Source organism: Delphinapterus leucas, chromosome 2 (assembly GCF_059928025.1).
Source record: "Delphinapterus leucas isolate spDelLeu-1000000601 "Yukka" chromosome 2, BTC_Dleu_Yukka2, whole genome shotgun sequence".
NCBI lineage: Eukaryota > Metazoa > Chordata > Mammalia > Artiodactyla > Monodontidae > Delphinapterus > Delphinapterus leucas.
Window position 1 is genome coordinate 37972429 of NC_143130.1, and position 19282 is coordinate 37991710.

The 19282-nt window shown below is 38.3% G+C and overlaps 1 protein-coding gene across 4 annotated transcripts in view; it reads right to left on the reverse strand.

Moving 5' to 3' along the window:
• The window catches only part of EFL1 (elongation factor like GTPase 1), a 132475-nt gene that overhangs the window by 71966 nt on the left and 41227 nt on the right, over positions 1-19282 (reverse strand). For all 4 annotated transcript variants that reach the window (XM_089906708.1, XM_022554491.3, XM_089906710.1 and 1 more), the window contains one exon: positions 9524-9662. In XM_089906708.1, coding sequence (XP_089762834.1) covers positions 9524-9662 — 139 coding nt within the window. The remainder of the gene's footprint in view (positions 1-9523; positions 9663-19282) is intronic.

Here is a 19282-nt window from a genome sequence, read left to right on the forward strand (position 1 = left end):
TCTTTGCAGAAATACCTTTCTTTTTGGAAAAATTTTTAAAAATTCCATTTAACCATTTACCCTCTCCCCTAAGACTATGATAAATATCTTCATAGCCAAATCTTTGTGTACAATATTATTTCCCTCTGAATCAATCCCTAAAGGTAGCACTTTTGGGTCAAAGGATATGATTATTTTTCAAGATATAATTATCTTTAAAACTCTTGATATACAATGCCAAGTTGTACTCCAATGGATGGTATCAATTTAGGGGGTATAAGAGAGTATCTTGACAGTCAGTTGTCAGCTGGATAAAACCAAATTTGGCCTTGTCAACAAGACTATTGTGTGAATCATCAAGGACTGCTTCCCAAATTTCATTTAACCATTTACGGAAGTCAAATTATTTCCCCATTCTGTCATGCATTAAAAATTCTAAGAAAAGAGGTCCAAGGTCTCACCATCAGCTTCTTAAACTTGACCTCTGCTTTATCCATTACCACCTACGCTTTCAGCTTCCTATATCTGACATTTGATCTGTCAGTGTCTTATGAGTTTAGCTAAATTCCAGGCTCTGGCCTCCCCAGTGCTGGCATGACCATTATACAAATAATTATTCAACTCACAAGTGTGATTCCAATATCACTTGAAATGGAATATGACCTGTAGTACGTTTACTATTATGTGTAAGTTCTAAATACAACTGTTCACTTTTTCAACTATTCTGTCTGAAATAGGCTTGGTAGGGCCACAAACAAATGGAGATGAGGAAACTGCAACAAGCCTATAAGCTGAGTTTATATGAGGTGGCTCAGTGACAAGTGAGCCTGCCCCCTCCCGGCCAACCAGGTCTCAGTGGTTATTTCCTCCACGTTTAGACCTGGGGCAGCTGCAAAATGTCTAACAATAGCCAATATACAGTCCCCTCTATGACGGGCACTCGACTCAAGACAATCTTATATTTCCATGTCTGAGCAATACTCACTGGACTTCCCATCTCCATGTCTTCCCAAAGCCTCACTGCAATCCCATTTATTTTAGTCAAGGTACAACCTGATGATCTGCTAGCAACTGCTCACTATGGTTTCTCCATGCATTATCACATCTTCAAAATCTTATTCCCTCCCAAGCCTTCTTTACTCTCACCAGCCGACCATGTTTTTTACACTGTTGAGTTGAGAGAGGTTATATTCTATATACCACTAACCATTTGAACATTTCACTGCATCCCTCATCTTTCCCCTTTCACTACCTCTTTTTCTCTCTGAAAAACAACTATTATCAAACTCTATTACACACACACACACACACACACACACACACTTTCCCTCTCTCTTTGCCTTGACCCAACCACTCCTTCAAACCATTAACCCATGTCGCACCTTTCTTCAACTGAAAAACTTCAGCAAAAGCTGTTTCAATTACCTCTTCCTTTATTTCCTCTGACAAGCTGGTCTCTATTTTGTAAGTGCCATTTAAGAGTAAAAGAGGACTATCGTATTTGGAGACGGAAGGGAAAAAAAATTCCCATCACATAATCATTTGTTCTCATATAATATCTAGAGTGGCAATAAGCTTACTAATAGTCAATTCTTAGGTTATGAAGCTGTATTAGTCTATCTATTCAAAAGAAGTTATGTAGTTTTAGCCAGTTACTCCAGTGAGTGAAAATGAGGATTCAACAGACAAATCTTAAAATAAGCATTTTACTAAAACATATGGTAACAATTCAATCTTAGGTAACAGGCAAGAGGGCTCCAGCTATTCCATAACCTGCTCAGCTGCCTTAAGGACTAAAGGGATCAACAGCTTGTCGCATTTAAGTGCAACTGCAGTACACTGGTTGAAAAGTGTTGATATTAGAGTGTGTATAAAAATGTAACGATAAAAAGAATAATGCATATAAAACTAAAGAAATCCAGCCAAAGTTATAAGTAAGATTCAGGCTATAAATAGTTTCATTTGAAAAAAAATGACCCAACTCTTTTGAATAAAAAAGGGACAATAACAATTGATAACATTATCAAATCACAACTGACAACCAACCAGGTATAGTTGCTTTCATGGTGTTCATCAAATTTCTTAAGGGCCAGAAAATTCCTGTGTCATTTAAACTGTTCTGCAAAAGAAGAAGCAATGAAAATATCCCCTAATTTGTTATTTCTTCATGCAGCTAGTAGAAAGCTGATATCTAAATTCCACAAATATAAAATATACAAAAAACTATAGATCAGGCAAACTTACAAATACTATAAACACTTTACAGAAAAACTACTAGCAAATTGAATTCATTGCTCTATTAACATATTGAAATATACTCATCAAATAGTTTATTCCAGGAATACAAAGCTGGTTTGATATTAGGAAACGTGTTAATGTAATTCACAATATAAGTGGGTCAAAAGAGAAAAACATGTATCACCTGAGAGGTGTGGAAAACACCACGTGATAAATTTCAATATCTATCCACATTTAAAAAATTAACCTAGTAAACAGAAACAGGAGGATACTTTATTTTCATCATAAAAACTATCCAGATCAAATCTCATAGAAACACTAAAATGTTTACAGGAATTCCTATACTATAAAAGGAATAAGACACCACTCTTTTTTTTTTTTTTTTTGCTGTACGCGGGCCTCTCACTGTTGTGGCCTCTCCCGTTGTGGAGCACAGGCTCCGGACACACAGGCTCAGCGGCCATGGCTCACGGGCCCAGCCGCTCCGCGGCATGTGGGATCTTCCCGGACAGGGGCACGAACCCGTGTCCCCTGCATCAGCAGGCGGACTCTCAACCACTGCGCCACCAGGGAAGCCCTAAGACACCACTCTTAAGCACTGTTCTAAGGGTTACAGCAAATATACTTAAACACAAGGGAAAAAGCTATAAATATTGTGAGAAGAGATTATCTCCAAGAGAAAAACATACAGGTTACAAAACAGGAGAGAAAGTGTGATTTTTTTTTTTATTAAAAATATACTACTGAACTATACACTTAAAAATGGTTAAGAAGGTAAATGTTGTGTTATTACATTTTTATCACAATTTAAAAATATACATATACAGATTAAAAAAAAAAAAGACTGGTGGTTATCCCTATGGTAAGAGATAATTCTTATTTAGCTTCCCTGAACTTTTCAAATATATCTCTATCATGACCCACATTATATTGAAAACCATCTTTTAAAAAGAACTTCTAAAAAAACATAACCCTTAGAATTCACATATAAGCCTTATGACCTCAAAATAAAAAAGACAAACTTATATAGTGAAGAAATAAAGAAAACACAAACACAGAATTGATCATGAGAAAGACAGTCTACCAGATTGAAAGAATCAGACTTTTTATGTGCCCTGCCAAGATGATTTACAAGTGAACTATTTCAAAACTTTCAAAGAAACGATGATTATCACATTCTACAGAAATTTCTCTAGAATAACAATGTCCAAAATGGCAGCCACTAGCAACATGTGGTTACTGAGCACTTGACATGCGACTAGTGTATCTGAATGAAGTAAACTTTTTTTTTTTGGTGGTACGCGGACCTCTCACTGTTGTGGCCTCTCCCACTGCGGAGCACAGGCTCCGGACGCGCAGGCTCAGCGGTCATGGCTCACGGGCCCAGCCGCTCCGCGGCACGTGGGATCTTCCCGGACCGGGGCACGAACCCGTGTCCCCTGCATCCGCAGGCGGACTCCCAACCACTGCGCCACCAGGGAAGCCCCAAAGTAAACTTTTTTTAATGTTATCTGATTCTAATCTATTTAAATAATGGCATACGGCTAATGGCTACCAACTGGACAGTGCAGCTCTAGAGGGTAGAAAAGATGGAAGCTTCCCATTTTGGAACTACCATGACACCAAGAAAATAATGTCAATTTTATTAGTAATACAAGAAAAGTCTGGATGAAATACTAGAAAATTGAATCTAACAGTGCATGGAGAAAATATGAAAATGTTCAAGTATTGTTTTTTCTAGAAACACAAGGACATCTTAATAACCAGGAAATAAATATAATTCATGATATCAATTATACAGCAAGGAGAAAAGCTCTATAACCTTGTCTTCAGAGGCTGAGAATGTATCAATAAAAATTAAGTATCTATTCCTGATTTTTAAAAAAAAACAAAACTTTCCTAGCATGATTAAGAGATATGAATCAATAGGTATCAGCAAACCTGAAACTAAAATACTAGAAATATCTTCACTAAAGTCAGGAAGTAACAAGATAGAACAGCAGCTATAACTATTATTTATCATACTTTTATAGGCAATAAAAATAAAAAGAAATAAGATACATAACTCTTAGGAAACAGGAGAACAAATTCATTACATCTGCAAAGAAAACTTAGTAAAATCAGTTGGAACTATTAATACTAAGAAATGCCTAGCAAGGCTGCTGGTTATTTATTGATTAAAACAGAGTCTTTCCAAGTGGAAATGTTGATGGTAAGGTATATTTAAAAGAAATTCACTAGTAAGTGAATTTAAAGTATTACAAATGTACTACAAAGGCTTAAGAGTCACAAACCGTCGAGCTTTCCCTTGAAATAATCAAATCAAATCTGCTAGTAAAACCCTTCAATGGCTTCTGCCTCTTCAGTCACCCCACATGACTAAGGAGAACACATACACTCTCTCCATTTGATCCACACTGATCTCCTATCAACCCAGCAACCAACCATGGCAAAACTAAAACCATTTCAGGAAAAGGCTAATTAATATTTATTATTTTCTTCATGTTGCAAAAAGAGGAATATCATGTTTCCTCTTAGAATATGCCCCTGAAATTTTTAAAGATTTAACCATATGGAAGAGATCTAAAAGTGTGTAAGAAAAGGCTAAAGATTTGGAATCCTAATTCAATTTCCCCTCACATTTTAATAAGAGCCTGTAGCAAACATTTATTTTTAGAGAAATTCTCAGTAGAGAACTGAACAAAAGACTATTGTGTGTTCAACACAGTAAGGTTTCTCTGGTCCCATCTATACCAACTTTTCAAACATCAGGTTGGAATTAAATGATTTTAAACTTTAAATTGACTATTTCCAGACCATAAAATCTAACCACACTTAGTCGGTGTAAGCATTCCAAGTGAGTTATAGCTGAGTTCAAGTGTGAAATCTGCATTTTTCAAGTGCCAATAAAGGAACTTTCCTTTAGACTTTGACTATATACACTGACTTGTTCAAGAATGCCATATAATGTTTTCATTTCCCTCTCCAACAAAAATTTTCATCTGCACCTGATAAATCTGACTTGGTATCGTTTCTGATGAAAAGCATATGGGTATTGGTCATATCACTCTACTATCTTCTTATTAAAATGAGAATTGTAACTTTTTATCTAAGTTAGGAAGAGTAAAAACGAAGCTTACAGGCCTGCCTGATCACAATGAAAATCGCTATGTCTTAACTTGCAATATGTGTCCTACCACGGGCCTGCTAAAATACAAAAGGAAACAAGAAATTATCTATGATTAGTGGTGTGGTCATCTTAAAACATGTCCACAAATTCCTTGACATATCTCCCATCAAAGGTGGAGTTAGTGCCCTCTCTTTGATATGGACCAGTCTTAGCGACTCTCACTTCTTAATAAAGAGAAGGTGGCGGAAATGAGACTGAAGGCTTTAGAGGCTGGGTCATAAAAGTTGATACAGCTCCCTCCTGGCTCTCCCTATTGGGATGCTCACCTGCAGAATTCAGCCACCATGCTGTGAGGAAGCCAGGCGGCCACATGCTCCAGCCCCAGTTCCACTTCCAGAAAAGGTCCCAGCCGACAACCAGCATCAAACAGCAGACAAGTGAGTGAAAAGAGCCTTCACAGAGCTGTAGCGCCCAGGCTTTGAGCACTTCAACCGACACCATGTGGCACAGAGACAAGCTGTCCCACCAAACCATGTCCAAATTGCAGATTCATGAAAAATTTACAAGTGCCTTTGTTTTAAGCCACTAGGCTTTGGGTGATTTATTATGCAGCAACAGATAATTGGAACATGTAGATTAATTCAACCACCTTCAGCCACTCAACTTATTCTTTCCATTCACCCCCTGCCCAACCCCTGCCCCAGGAAGACAAACCTGTTTTAAGGAAACAACAACAGTGCTGACATAGAAACTTGAGAGCTAGAATCCCGGCATGTGTTACCCTTGCTGGCAATTAGCTTTCTCTTGTTCTGTTTGCTGCTCACCTCTTAACATACCAGAATTCTTGGCCTTTTCCTCTGTCCTGCCTTAAACTTACTCCTAGCTTTGAAAGGTTGCTTTTATTAAACACCTGGCTTATGAAACTGCTACTACTGCTACATATGCTCCAGTTTTTTAATCAATAAACAAGTGAAATTTGCCTTACAAAAGGTAATTCTGACTCTCAGGCTAGTAACTAGTTCAAGATGTTCTGATAGAGCTATTGAAATGGGTTCTCAACCCAACCAAGTAACCATATCAAAAATGTACTGTTCCTTCTAAGAAATACTAGGAAGGGAAATATCCTAATAACTAAAATAAGATTTTTCTCTAAAAAACACAAGTCTGAAAAGTTAAAGCCTGAGGGAACCCTGGAGATAATCTAGTTCAGGACTTTTTCAACCAGTGGTATACTGACATAAACCAGGGAAGATTTTCATGACAAAAGTACTAAGAATTTGTATCTTACTCCATCCTCACTGAAATGTCAACCTGCCATAATATAATGGCAATTTTAAACTTGAATTTTGTTTGTACTTTCTTTTTACATTTGTATGCATGTATTTTACAAACAAGATGTACAAAATATGATTTTGTTTATATTTTACAGCTACAGCAATAAAATGTATCCATACGATGCTATTTAATGTTCTGTCCTTAAAGTTCAGAATATATGATAAATATAACAAAAGAAGCCCTGGGAGTCCATAAATAGTCTCCTAAGAAAAAGAAATTAAAGTAGCTGTTCTATTTTTACTATAAGAAATGTTGGTAAAAATTACTCCAGTCCAAATCGTGTGGCAAAACTGAGGACCAGAAAGGTTATACAGTTGGCCTGAGGCCACATAACTAGTTAGTGGCAGAACTATGACCAGAATTTTGGTATACTCACGTTCCCTAGTCAGGCATGGGGCTCCACGAGGTTTGGACTAACAGAAGGAAAACATTACTATCTGCTTCAATGCAGAAGGTAAGTCGAAGTGGCTGGCTGGGTTCCAGCCCTTCCATGTTACATTTATAATCATTCTGGAAGACTATCTTCCTCCTTAATGTAAAGAAACAGAGCCTTAATGAAGGGGCCTCAGGCAACACCAGGGCAATGTGGAGGAAATGTGGCTGACAGCATGGACTGGCTATTCAAAAGCCATTCACAACCCCAATATCCCTTGCCTTAATTGTAGAGACTATAAGAGACTCAATCCTTGGCCTCCACTGCAGCTAGGGGTGATCATATGACAAAATTACAAAGAAATGAGGAGATATACATTGGTCACTAAGAGGGCATTTCTTCCCAAATAAAAACATCAGTGCTATGAGAAGGACTCTGGCCCTTGTGCCCTCTTCCTGCCAGGAATGTTGATGTGATTCCTGGAGATGCAGGAGCCATCTTGGTTCCATGGGGACGAAAGCCACACGCTGAGGATTGCAAACAGGCCAAGACAAGGAACCTGGCTCCCTGATGACATAGGAGGACCATCCCATCAGCCCTCAACTCTCTGTCCTCTATCTTAAACTTCCTACTGAGTGAAGTTTAAGACTATGCAGTCGGTTTTTTGGTTACCTGCAGCTAAATACAACCCTAATTCTTAAACAAAATAAATCTGGCTTTTCTCCTTAACCCATTTTGTCCCAAAGTTGGGTGTCCATGTTATTTTTTTATCACTGAATTTGGTAAATGAATGTTTAATCACCTCCACCACCCTAGCTCGTAGCACCACCCCAAAATGTTTTTTTTTTTTTTTTTTTGCGGTATGCGGGCCTCTCACTGTTGTGGCCTCTCCCGTTGCGGAGCACAGGCCCCGGACACGCAGGCTCAGCGGCCATGGCTCACGGGCCCAGCCGCTCTGCGGCATGTGGGATCTTCCCGGACAGGGGCACGAACCCGTGGTTCCCTGCATCGGCAGGCGGACTCTCAACCACTGCGCCACCAGGGAAGCCCCTCAAAATGTTTTAAAAGATCAGTAAAAGAGAATGAGGCATGTCTCTTTTCTCCAAGACGAAGACAGTTTTAACTTGTAGTAGGTCTCCTGTAGCAGATGGCAGCGTTAAGGGCTGCCTTAGGAGGCAGATGAAAGAGAGATGGTTTCCCTACTTATAACCTAGCTGACCTCAGTCCTGAACAGCATATGGAAATCTAGAAACAGAAAGAAGGAAACCAGAACTATTGCATGTCAAGTTCCTAACCTCTACTGGGGAAAGAGCACAAACAATGAACCTTAACTGGAGGGGATATTATAAAAACCATTCACTCAACCCTTTATTCAATACCTTTTCTTTCACTTGAACATTGTGTTAAGAGATCTTCCACCTCACCTTCCATTTAAGAAACAAAATTAATTGAATCAAGAGAAATACAGTAATCCCAAGGAAGGCTTATAAACAAAACTAGGGTGTTTTCCATTCATCTTCCCATGTCCTTCCTGATAAAATATTTTTCTGGCTGCGGAAGCTCGTAAAGTTATATCAATTGTTAAGGTTCAATAGCATTTTCCAAAGGGGTGAAAAGAATGGGTAATACTGATGAGAAGCTAGGAATTCTACTAATTTCATACCAAAAGCACAAAACAACAACAAAAAAGGAATGAAAAAATTTTAAAAAGAATGTGTTTCAGCAAGGGAGCGTCAAAATGCTTTGGCATACTTCCTGGACTGAAGTGGACAAAATCCAGCTGTTCTGGACCAGTAGTCTAGATCATTTCTCTAAAACATAAAAAGAATCCCCAGCCCAAGCAATCACCCAACAAATAGCTCTATAGCTGACAGGGACCCTAAGGGTTCAGAATGGGATACAACATTCCACAACACTCAGGTTCCTGTGATGATCCAAGGGAAATTCCTCAGGCTAAGTCTTTAGGATTGCACTAAGGACCTTAAAATGTGAATTCTGCACACAAAGAGCAGAAGCCAAGCAAGTAATAAACATTATGGAGATAAGGAGCAGTATTTATGGATATATAATATAAAGCAACATTCAATGGATAAAAAATATTGCGAGAAAATAGACCTCTACATCAGAATAGTTTCCGATAATTTAGAACCAGAAGTGTCTTGTTCATCTAGACTCACTTTAATGTGAGCAGGAATTCTCCTTCTTGCTCCCAAACAAATGGAACCCCAGCTTAGGACAGAGCATTCACAGATTACTTTTTTTCAAAGTAGAACTACCATAATTTACAGCAAGCTATTGTTGTGCGTGCTAATTACTCAAATGCACTAAGTTAAAGCCTAAGGACACCGGACAAAAATAAACAAACCAAAAACGAGGTCAAAGTCATTTCCTTTGAAGACTTCACTTAGTTTGTATGACAGGTAATCTCTCAGAATGGACTACAGATATAATACATAGCACCACCCTACCTAGCACATTTCCTGGAGGTACCTTCTCTAGATCTTCCAGTTCCCTTCCCATCAGAAGATACAGGTTTTCCAGGGTACAGCATGCCATGTGGGGGACCGGGGGAAGGTCATCTAATGGAGCTGAGAAGCCTAATGGCACCTAGGCAAAAAAATAAAATAAATAAAGGAAGATAAGTTAGAAGGCATCAAATGAAAAGATTAGTTAATACCTACAAAGTTACTTTATTCAAAAGTAAGATATAGTGCAGTCATATTGCATGTAAACCTGAAACATGTAAATCTGAAACGGCATGATACAAAAATAAGTCTCAGTTTATGAATAAATTCTGAAATAGTGAAACCTCTCAAATATTCAAAAATTGTCAAGAATTCCACATAATCATAAGCTTTATGGCTAAGTAATATAAATTCTGTTGTGACCTGGTAGCACCACATTAACTAACAAACAAAAATCCCCATAGCCCTTTGCTAGTATTTACATGAACCATGTCAAACACCAGTTCTGGTGACCACTATGCTATTATTTCAATGCTCATTATTACTATTACCACTTAAAATCGTAATAATATTATTATAATGTCATGCCAATTATAATCTTACAATATCCTTTAAGCATTCAACAAGGGCTGGTGCTAATGCTGAGCAAAACATGAAAATGAGTAACTTTGGAAGAGCAGTTAGACATAATAAACATGCCATGTAATGGCCAAACAACTGCTATTGATATTATATGCTACACTGTTCATCTGGAAGAGAGCATGCTGTGAAATATTAGGGACTCATGAGAAGACACAGCACACTCACATGCAAAGATATGCTACAGGGATAAGAGATTTATGAACTCCCCCTACATCACATTTATTCTTATGGAGATACTGTCTCAAGTTATTCAAGATATTGTCTCGAATTATTCAGTGATCTCCATATAAATGCAAGTGCCCTGAAAGCATTTCAACCAAGGAACCAACTTATCTTTGATACCGAAAGGTCCAAGGCACTGTGCCAGTGCCAGGAGGAGAATAAAACGTCCGAGACATAACATATACAAAGATAATTACCACTGCAAACCTAGAGTGAGTGACACAAAAGCAGTACAGGCAAGTAAACTCATGAAATCTCAGAGGAGGGAGAAGATAATGTGTTAGGGTAGACCTGGAAACTTCATGAAAATGATGACCTTTCAGGCACCTGATACATTTAAATGTACATGTTCTGACTCAGTGACAACTCTGTAGGGGAGCTCTAAAGATAGGATGGAAGAAATTTAAAATATAAGGATCAAATTGGAAGAAACAGAATTATTCATAGACAGTATGATCATCCACTTAAAGCAAACTACAGATAAATTATAATTACTAAGACAATTTAGCAAGATGGCCACAGACCAATATACAAAACTTAACTAACTGTATGTCTATAAATCAGCAACAGAAAAAATATATATTTTTAAAACAGTAACTTTTACAATATCAACAAAATATAAGAGAGCTAGGAATTAGTAACAAAAGTGATTAAAGATTTTTATAGAGAAAATGATAAAACTTTAATAAAAAACATTTTAAATGACCGAAATAAGTGAAGAGCTATACCTAATACATGCATGGATAGAAAGATTCAGCATTGCAAAATGTTGACTAGTGCCATACATGTACCGATTTAAATCAATACCAAAGTCTCCACAGGACTTTTCATGACACCTGACAAGATGACTGTAAAGTTTATAGAGAAGAGTAGAGAGTTAGGAATAAACGAGATACAAAGAAAAACAAGGTAGAGGAATTTGGCCTTTTAGATGTCAAAACATGTAGAAAAGAAGACAACACTGAATAGAGACAGTGACAGACAAACAGAAAAGATGAAGTCTAATACTCCAGAAACAGACCAATGTACATGTGAAATTTGATTTATTACAGAATTGACAAAGGGGATTAGTGGGTAAAGATAGAATTATTCAATTAATGGTGTTGGAACAACTGGTTATTTGTATGCGGACAAAAATCAAATTGGATCCCTTCTTCATACCATATATAATACAAACACTGACTTAAACATTTAAACATGAAAGGCAAAACATTAAACTTTAGAAGAAAACAGAAAATTTTGTGTCTTCAGTGTAGTCATAATTTTAATTTTCTTAAACAAGTTACAAAAAATAAAACCCATAATGGGAAAGACTGATGAATTCAACTACATTAACATTAAGAACTACTGTCCACTGAAAGACACTAAATAAGAAGTGTGACAAGTCCCAAACTGAAGAAGGAATTTGCAAAACGTAAAAATGACAAGGAATTAGTATTCAGAATACACAAAAGAATATACAAAATTAATATACAGAATATATAAAAGCCAATATAAAAGTATATATTGTACAACAGAAAATTATGCAAATGACCCAAAGAGATGCCTTCATAAGAGAAAACAAAAATGGCCACTAAACATGTTAAAAGAGTAATAAGGAAAATGTACATTGAAACCATAACAAAACACCATATCATACCCATCTGATTAGCAAAAATTAAAAGTCTGACAATACCAAATTTTGGAGAGGACGCGGAATAACTGGCACTGTTAAACACCGCTGCTGGGAGTGTAGGACAGAACTACTTTGGAAGACAATGTGGAATTATCCAGTTAAGCTGAAGATACACACAGGCAATTCCACTATGGGCATATTACCTTGAATTTTTTGCAAATATGCACAAGGAAGATGTACAAAAATATTCAATGTAGCATTGTTTCGATTAGCACAAAAGGAAAGCAGCCGAAATACATATTGAAAGGAGAATGGATAAATATTTCTATAATGAAATACAATGCAGCAGTGAACAATAAATGAACTACAGGATAAGCACCAACATAAATTTACCTCACAATGTTAAGTTAAAAAGCAAACTGGAGAATAACTACAGTAAGATTCCATTTAAACAAAGTACACAAACAGGATATTCTTTAGTAATGCACACACAGGTTGTAAAACTATAGGGAAAAGCAACAGAAGGGTGGAGCAGACAGACTAAAGGCGGTCCTCCTATGATCCCTGCCTCCTGGCGTTTACCTCCTTGTGCAATCCCTTCCCCCTCAATGTGAGTGGGGCCTGTGACTTGCTTCTCACCAAGGGAATATGGCAAAGGTGATGGGATGTCACTCCCACGATGACCTCAGGTCACACAAGACTCTGTCTTGCCAGTAAATTCACTGTACAGTCTCCTCTTGGGCCTGACAAAGTAAGCATCCAGGCTGGGAAAGTCCACATGACAGGAAACTGCAGCCAGCCTCTAGGAGCTGACAGCAGTCAAAAGAATCTGGGGCCCTCAGGCTCACAGTTACAAGGATGTGAATTCTGCCAACAACCTAAGGAAGTCTGGAAGCAGATATTTCCCCAGCTGAGCCTCCAGATGAGAATACAACTCAGTCAACATTCTCACTGCAGCTTTGTGAGACCCTAAGCAGGACTAGATAAGCTGAACTCGGACTCCTAATCCACAGAAACTGTGAGATGTGAGAGCAGAAGCAAGAGAACTACAATTCTGCAGCCTGTGGAAGGAAAACCACATTCAAAGAAAGATAGACAAAATGAAAAGGCAGAGAACTTTGTACCACATGAAGGAACAAGATAAAGCCCCAGAAAAACAACTAAATGAAGTGCAGATAGGCAATATTCCAAAAAAAGAATTCAGAATAATGATAGTGAAGACAATACAGGACCTCAGAAAAAGAATGGAGGCAAAGATCGAGAAGATGCAAGAAATGTTTAACTAACACCTAGAAGAATTAAAGAACAAACAGAGATGAACAATACAATACCTGAAATGAAAAATACAGCAGAAGGAATCAATAGCAGAATAACCGAGGCAGAAGAACAGATAAGTGACCTGGAAGACAGAATGGTGGAATTCACTGCTGTGGAACAGAATAAAGAAAAAAGAATGAAAAGAACTGAAGACAGCCTAAGAGACCTCTGGGACAACATTAAATGGAACAACATTCGCATTATAGGCGTCCCAGAAGGAGAAGAGACAGAAAAAGGACCCGAGAAAATATTTGAAGAGATTATAGTTGAAAACTTCCCTAACACAGGAAAGCAAACAGCCACCCAAGTCCAGGGAGCGCAGAGACTCCCAGGCAGGATAAACCCAAGGAGATACATGCTGAGACACATAGTAATCAAACTGGCAGAAATTAAAGACAAAGAAAAATTACTGAAAGCAACAAGAGAAAAATGACAAATAGCATACAAGGGAACTCCGTAAGGTTAACAGGTGATTTCTCAGCAGAAACTCTATGAGCCAGAAGGGAGTGCCATGACATATTTAAAGTGACGAAAGGGAAGTACCTACAACCAAGATTACTCTACCCAGCAAGGATCTCATTCAGATTCGATGGAGAAATCAAAAGCTTTACAGACAAGCAAAAGCTAAGAGAATTCAGCACCACCAAACCAGCTCTACAACAAAGGCTAAAGGAACTTCTCTAAGTGGGAAACACAACAGAAGAAAAGGACCTACAAACACAAACCCATAACAATTAAGAAAATGGTCACAGGAACATACATATCGATGATTACCTTAAATGTGATTAAATGCTCCAACCAAAAGACACAGGCTTGCTGAATGGATACAAAAAAAAGACCCATACATATGCTGTCTACAAGAGACCCCCTTCAGACCTAGGGACACATACAGACTGAAAGTGAGGGGATGGAAAAACATATTCCACGCAAAAGGAAATCAAAAGAAAGCTGGAGTAGCAATACTCATATCAGATAAAATAGACTTTAAAATAAAGAATGTTACAAGAGACAAGGAAGGACACTACATAATGATCAAGGGAACAATCCAAGAAGAAGATATAACAATTATAAATATATATGCACCTAACATAGGAACACCTCAATACATAAGGCAACTGCTAACAGCTATAAAAGAGGAAATCAACAGAAACATAATAGTGGGGGACTTTAACACCTCACTTAGACCAATGGACAGATCATTCAAACAGGAAATTAATAAGGAAACACATGCTTTAAATGACACAACAGACCAGATAGATTTAATTGATGTTTATAGGACGTTCCATCCAAAAACAGCAGATTACACTTTCTTCTCAAGTGCACACGGAACAATCTCCAGGATAGATCACATCTTGGGTCACAAATCAAGCCTCAATAAATTTTAAAAAATTGAGACCATTTCAAGCATCTTTTCTGACCGCAACACTATGAAATTAGAAATCAATTACAGGGAAAAAAACGTAAAAAACACAAACACATAGAGGAGAAACAATACGTTACTAAATAACCAAGAGATCACTGAAGAAATCAAAGAGGAAATAAAAAAATACCTAGAGACAAATGACAATGAAAACACGATGATCCAAAACCTATGGGATGCAGCAAAAGCAGTTCTAAACGGGAAGTTTACAGCAATACAAGCCTACCTCAAGAAACAAGAAAAATCTCAAATAAACAATCTAACCTGACACCTAAAGGAACTAGAGAAAGAAGAACAAGCAAAACCCAAAGTTAGCAGAAGGAAAGAAATCATAAAGATCAGAGCAGAAATAAATGAAATAGAAACAAAGAAAACAACAGCAAAGATCAATAAAACTAAAAGCTCGTTCTTTGAGAAAAACAAAATTGATAAACCATTAGCCAGATTCATCAAGAAAAAGAGAGAGAGGACTAAAATCAATAAAATTAGAAATGAAAAAGGAGAAGTTACAACAGACACTGCAGAAATACAAAGCATCCTAAGAGACTACTATGAGCAACTGTTTGCCAATAAAATGGACAACCTGGAAGAAATGGACAAATTCTTAGAAAGCTATAACCTTCGAAGACTGAACCAGAAAGAAACAGAAAATATGAACAGACCAATCACAAGCAATGAAATTGAAACCGTGATTTAAAATCTTCCAACAGGGCTTCCCTGGTGGCACAGTGGTTGAGAGTCTGCTTGCCGATGCAGGGGACATGGGTTCATGCCCCGGTTCGAGAGGATCCCACGTGCCGCGGAGCGGCTGGGCCCATGAGTCATGGCCGCTGAGCCTGCGCGTCCGGTGCCTGTGCTCCACAACGGGAGAGGCCACAGCAGCGAGAGGCCCACGTACTGCAAAAAAAAAAAAAAAAAAAAAAATCTTCCAACAAACAAATGTCCAGGACAGATGGCTTCACAGGTGAATTCTATCAAACATTTAGAGACGATCTAACACCCATCCTTCTCAAACTCTTCCAAAAATTGCAGAGGAAGGAACACTCCCAAACTCATTCTAGGAGGCCACCATCACCCTGATACCAAAACCAGACAAAGATACTACAAAAAAAGAAAATTACAGACCAATATCACTGATGAATATAGATGTAAAAATTCTCAACAAAATACGAGCAGACAGAATGCAACAACACATTAAAAGAATCATACAACACGATCAAGTGGGATTGATCCCAGGGATGCAAGGATTTTTCAATACACACAAATCAATCAATGTGATACACCATCTTTAACAACATCTTAAAAACCATGTGATCATCTCAATAGGTGCAGAAAAGCTTCTGACAAAATTCACCACCCATTTATGATAAAAAGTCTCCAGAAAGTGTGCATAGAGGGAACCTACCTCAACATAATAAAGGCCATATACGACAAACCCACAGCAAACATCATTCTCAATGGTGAAAAACTGAAAGCATTTCCTCTAAGATCAGGAACAAGACAAGGATTTCACTCTCGCCACTATTATTCAGCACAGTTTTGGAAGTCCTACCCATGGAAATCAGAGAAGAAGAAGAAATAAAAGGAATACATATTGGAAAAGAAGAAGTAAAACTGTCACTGTTTGCAGATGACATGATACTATACATAGAGAATCCTAAAGATGCCACCAGAAAACTACTAGAGCTAATCAGCGAATTTGGTAAAGTTGCAGGATACAAAATTAATGCACAGAAATCTCTTGCATTCCTAGAATAAAATACCTAGGAATAAACCTACCTAGGGAGACAAAAGACCTGTATGCAGAAAACTATAAGACACTGATGAAAGAAATTAAAGATGATACCAACAGATGGAGAGATATACCACGTTCCTGGATTGGAAGAATCAATATTTTGAAAATGACTATACTACCCAAAGCAATCTACAGATTCAATGCAATCCCTATCAAATGACCAATGGCATTTTTTACAGAACTAGAACAAACAATCTTAAAATTTGTATGGCCACACAAAAGACCCCAAATAGCCAAAGTAGTCTTCAGGGAAAAAACGGAGATGGAGGAATCAGATTCCCTGAATTCAGACTATACTACAAAGCTACAGTAATCAAGACAATATGGTACTGGCACAAAACCAGAAATATAGATCAATGGAACAGGATAGAAAGCCCAGAGATAAACCCACACACCTATGGTCAACTAATCTATGACAAACGAGGCAAGGATATACAATGGAGAAAAGACATTCTCTTCAATAAGTGGTGCTAGGAAAACTGGACAGCTACATGTAAAAGAATGAAAGTAGAACACTCCCTAACACCATACACAAAAAGAAACTCAAAATAGATTAGAGACCTAACCGTAAGACCAGACACTCTAAAACTCTTAGAGGAAAACATAGGAAGAACACTCTTTGACATAAATCACAGCAAGATCTTTTTTGATCCACCCCCTAGAGTAATGGAAATAAAAACAAAAATAAACAAATGGGACCTAATGAAAATTAACAGCTTTTGCAAAGCAAAGGAAACTACAAACAAGATGAAAAGACAACCCTCAGAATGGGAGAAAATATCTGCAAACGAATCAACAGACAAAGGATTAATCTCCAAAATATACAAGCAGCTCATGCAGCTCAATATTAAAAAAGCAAACAACCCAATCCAAAAATGGGCAGAAGACCTAAATAGACAGTTCTCCAAAAAAGACATACAGATGGCCACGAAGCACATGAAAAGCTGCTCAACGTCACTAATTATTAGAGAAATGCAAATCAAAACTACAATGAGGTATCACCTCACACCGGTCAGAATGGCCATCATTAGAAAATCTACAAACAACAAATGCTGCAGAGGGTGTGGAGAAAAGGGAACCCTCTTGCACTGTTGGTGGGAATGTAAATTGATACAGCCACTATGGAGAACAGTATGGAGGTTACTTAAAAACTCAGAACAGAATTACCATATGACCCAGTGATCCCACTACTGTGCATATACCCAGAGAAAACCATAATTCAAAACCACACATGCACCCCAATATTCATTGCAGCACTATTTACAATAGCCAGGTCATGGAAGCAACCTAAATGCCCATCGACAGACGAATGGATAAAGATGTGGTACATATACACAATGAAATATTACTCAGCCATAAAAAGGAATGAAACTGGGTCATCTGTAGAGACGTGGATGGATCTAGTGACTGTCATACAGAGTGAAGTAAGTCAAACAGAAAAACAAATATCATATATTAACGCATATATGTGGAACCTAGAAAAATGGTACAGGTTTGCAGGGCAGAAATAGAGACACAGATGTAGAGACGTATGGACACCAAGGGGGACAAAGTGGCTGGGGGTGGTGGTGGGGGGGTGATGAACTGGGAGATTGGGATTGACATGTATACACTAATAAGTATAAAATGGGTAACTAATAAGAACCTGCTGTATAAAAAAATAGATAAAATAAAATTCAAAAAGAAATAAACTTAAGGTTGACATTTAAAAAAAAAATGCGGAGTCTGATTCAGCAGGTCTGGGGTGGGGCCTGAGATTCTGTATTTCTAACAAGCTCCCAGGTGATGACAACATTTCTAGTTCATGTGCGTAGCAAACATGAATAGGTCTGTGTAGACAGGGGGCTGGAAAACAGGTAAGGGATACATCACACAAAAGCCACACTGAGGAGTTTGGGCTTTCTCCTTAGTGCACTGGGGAGACACTGAAGAACTTTAAGTAGGAAAGGGATACATCATATCTGCAGTTTTAAGAATGACTCTGGGGCTTCCCTGGTGGCGCAGTGGTTGAGTGTCCGCCTGACGATGCAGGGGACGCAGGTTCGTGCCCCGGTCCGGGAAGATCCCACATGCCGTGGAGCGGCTGGGCCCGTGAGCCATGGCCACTGAGCCTGCGCGTCCAGAGCCTGTGCTCTGCAACGGGAGAGGCCACAATGGTGAGAGGCCCGTGTACCGCAAAAAAAAAAAAAAAAAAAAAGACTCTGGTTACCGAGCATGTGTGTGTATGTGTTTGGGGGAAGGGTGTGTGTGTGCAGCACATTTCTGCTCCAGAGACATAGTAATGTCCAGCCCTAGAGAAGTCACCTATAAATTCTCGGTCAGATGTGAACAGAAGCAGCAGCCAGGTGGGGAAGCAGAATGGTAGGCAGTGGTTCTGAAACTTGAACAGGCAAGGAAATCACCAGGAAGGATTATTAAAAGAGATTCCTGGGTCTAACCCCCCAGAATGTCTTCTTCAGTAGCTCTGGAGCAGCGCCTGAGAATCTGCACTTCTAACAAGTCCACAGGAGATGCCGGTACTGCTGGTCTTGTCTTGGGATCACACTTTGAGAACCACTGGTGTAGTGGAAAAAGCACAGGCTTTGGGGGCCATACAGATATGAATTCAAAGCCCTGACCCACCACTTCCTAGCTGTGTGACTTTGGGCAAGTTTTTCAAACTCTCTGAGTCTCCGGTTTCTCATTTGTAAAAAGAAAATAGTAAAATAATACTAAACTCATGGCAGGACGGTTGAGTGATGATGGTGGTAA